The sequence below is a fragment of the Penaeus chinensis genome, chromosome 24 (assembly GCF_019202785.1).
Source record: "Penaeus chinensis breed Huanghai No. 1 chromosome 24, ASM1920278v2, whole genome shotgun sequence".
NCBI classification, from domain to species: domain Eukaryota; kingdom Metazoa; phylum Arthropoda; class Malacostraca; order Decapoda; family Penaeidae; genus Penaeus; species Penaeus chinensis.
Window position 1 is genome coordinate 13359107 of NC_061842.1, and position 2500 is coordinate 13361606.

The window sequence follows — 2500 nt, forward strand, 5'->3', positions numbered from 1 at the left end:
CATACATACATACATACATATAACATACATACATACATACATACATATAACATACATACATACATATAACATACATACATACATACATATGACATACATACATACATACATACATATGACATACATACATATATACATACATATGACATACATACATATATACATACATATGACATACATACATACATACATACATATGACATACATACATACATACATACATATGACATACATACATACATACACACATACATATGACATACATACATACATACATACATACATTTGACATACATACATACATACATACATATGACATACATACATACATATGACATACATACATACATACATATGACATACATATGACATACATATGACATACATACATACATATGACATACATATGACATACATACATACATATGACATACATATGACATACATATGACATACATACATACATACGACATACATACATATGACATACATACACACATACATATGACATACATACACACATACATATGACATACATACATATGACATACATACATATGACATACATACATATGACATACATATGACATACATATGACATACATACATATGACATACATATGACATACATACATATGACATACATACATATGACATACATACATATGACATACATATGACATACATATGACATACATACATATGACATACATATGACATACATACATATGACATACATATGACATACATGATGGACATGACATACATATGACATACATACACACATATACATATGACATACATACACACATATACATATGACATACATACACACATATGACATACATACATACATACATACACACATACATACATACATATGACATACATACACACATACATACATACATATGACATACATACACACATACATACATACATATGACATACATACACACATACATACATACATATGACATACATACATACATACATACATATGACCTACATACACACATACATACATATGACCTACATACACACATACATACATATGACATACATACATACATATGACATACATACATACATACATACATATGACATACATACATACATACATACATATGACATACATACATACACACATACACATACACATGTATATATATATATATATGTATATGCAATTTTTTTCCCGTCTACTTCTTCTCCTTCGTCGTCTTCATATAGTAATGAAGTGGCCTGTCTCCTGCAGGTGGAGGCGGGCGTGTTCGCTATCCTGAACATCGTCCTCCTGAGCATGCACTCATGCACGACGGAGCCTCCTGAGAAGCTGGGCGGAGGACTCGACAAGTTCTGGGACTGGTACTTCTACGGTCTGCCTCTCTCCTTACCTTCTGATATCTGTTTATTTTGTTTATATATTACTGCCTCAAGGTTTAGCTACCGGTTGAATAAATGATTAAACGTCCATCCCGGATGCGTACATGGAGAGCTAGAGCGAGTGAGCTATATATATATATATATATATATATATATATATATATAAAGAGAGAGAGAGAGAGAGTCTGAAACAAGACTGAAACTAAGACCGAGATCGAGCGAGAGAGTGAGACAAAAACTCGCCACCATCCTCAACCTCACCACCACTACCATCACCATCACCATCCCCACCACCATCACCACCATCACCACCATCACCACCATCACCACCATCACCACCATCACCACCATCACCACCATCACCACCATTACCACCATGCTTCCTAACTCCCTTCTCATCTCCCCCTCCAGACGAGCAGGAATGCCAACTCCACCACGACAACTACACAGCTCCGTCCTGGATCAACGAAACCCAGTACCCTCTTGACTCGAGGCCGAGGACGACCGTAGAGGAGAATGTCAAGTACCAGATCACGTACCTAATCCTTCACTCGGCATGGCTGTTGTCTTGTCTTCTGCTAATCTACGGTATAGTATTTCCTTGATGAGATATATTGATTTCATTATTACTATTTGTTATTGTTATCATTATTGTTATTTTCATTATCATTACTGTTGTTGTTGCTGTCCGTATGAGATGATGATGATGATGATTATCATCATTATTATATATCATTATTGTCATCATAATTATAATAATTATGATTATCATTATTGTTGTTACCGTTACTACAATTTTTATCATTATTATTGTTTTTAGCATAATTATTATCATTATCATTATCATCAATGATATTATAATGATAGTGATTATACTGATGATGATGGTTGTTATTATCATTATTATTAATATTATTACTATTTTTATTATTATTATTATTATTATTATTATTATTATTATTATTATTATTATTGTTATTATTATTGTTATTATTATTATAATTGTTATTTTTGTTATTATTATTGTTGTTGTTGTTATAATAATAATAATTATAATTAATATTATTAACGTTATCACCACCATCACCTTCATTTTAATTACTATCATCATCAT

General features: G+C 31.8%; 1 protein-coding gene across 6 annotated transcripts in view; it reads left to right on the plus strand.

The window, feature by feature from the left end:
* Positions 1-2500, plus strand: part of LOC125038217 — a 17067-nt gene that overhangs the window by 8600 nt on the left and 5967 nt on the right. For all 6 annotated transcript variants that reach the window (XM_047631635.1, XM_047631633.1, XM_047631631.1 and 3 more), the window contains 2 exons: positions 1259-1379; positions 1798-1974. In XM_047631635.1, the coding sequence (XP_047487591.1) occupies positions 1259-1379; positions 1798-1974 (298 nt within the window). The remainder of the gene's footprint in view (positions 1-1258; positions 1380-1797; positions 1975-2500) is intronic.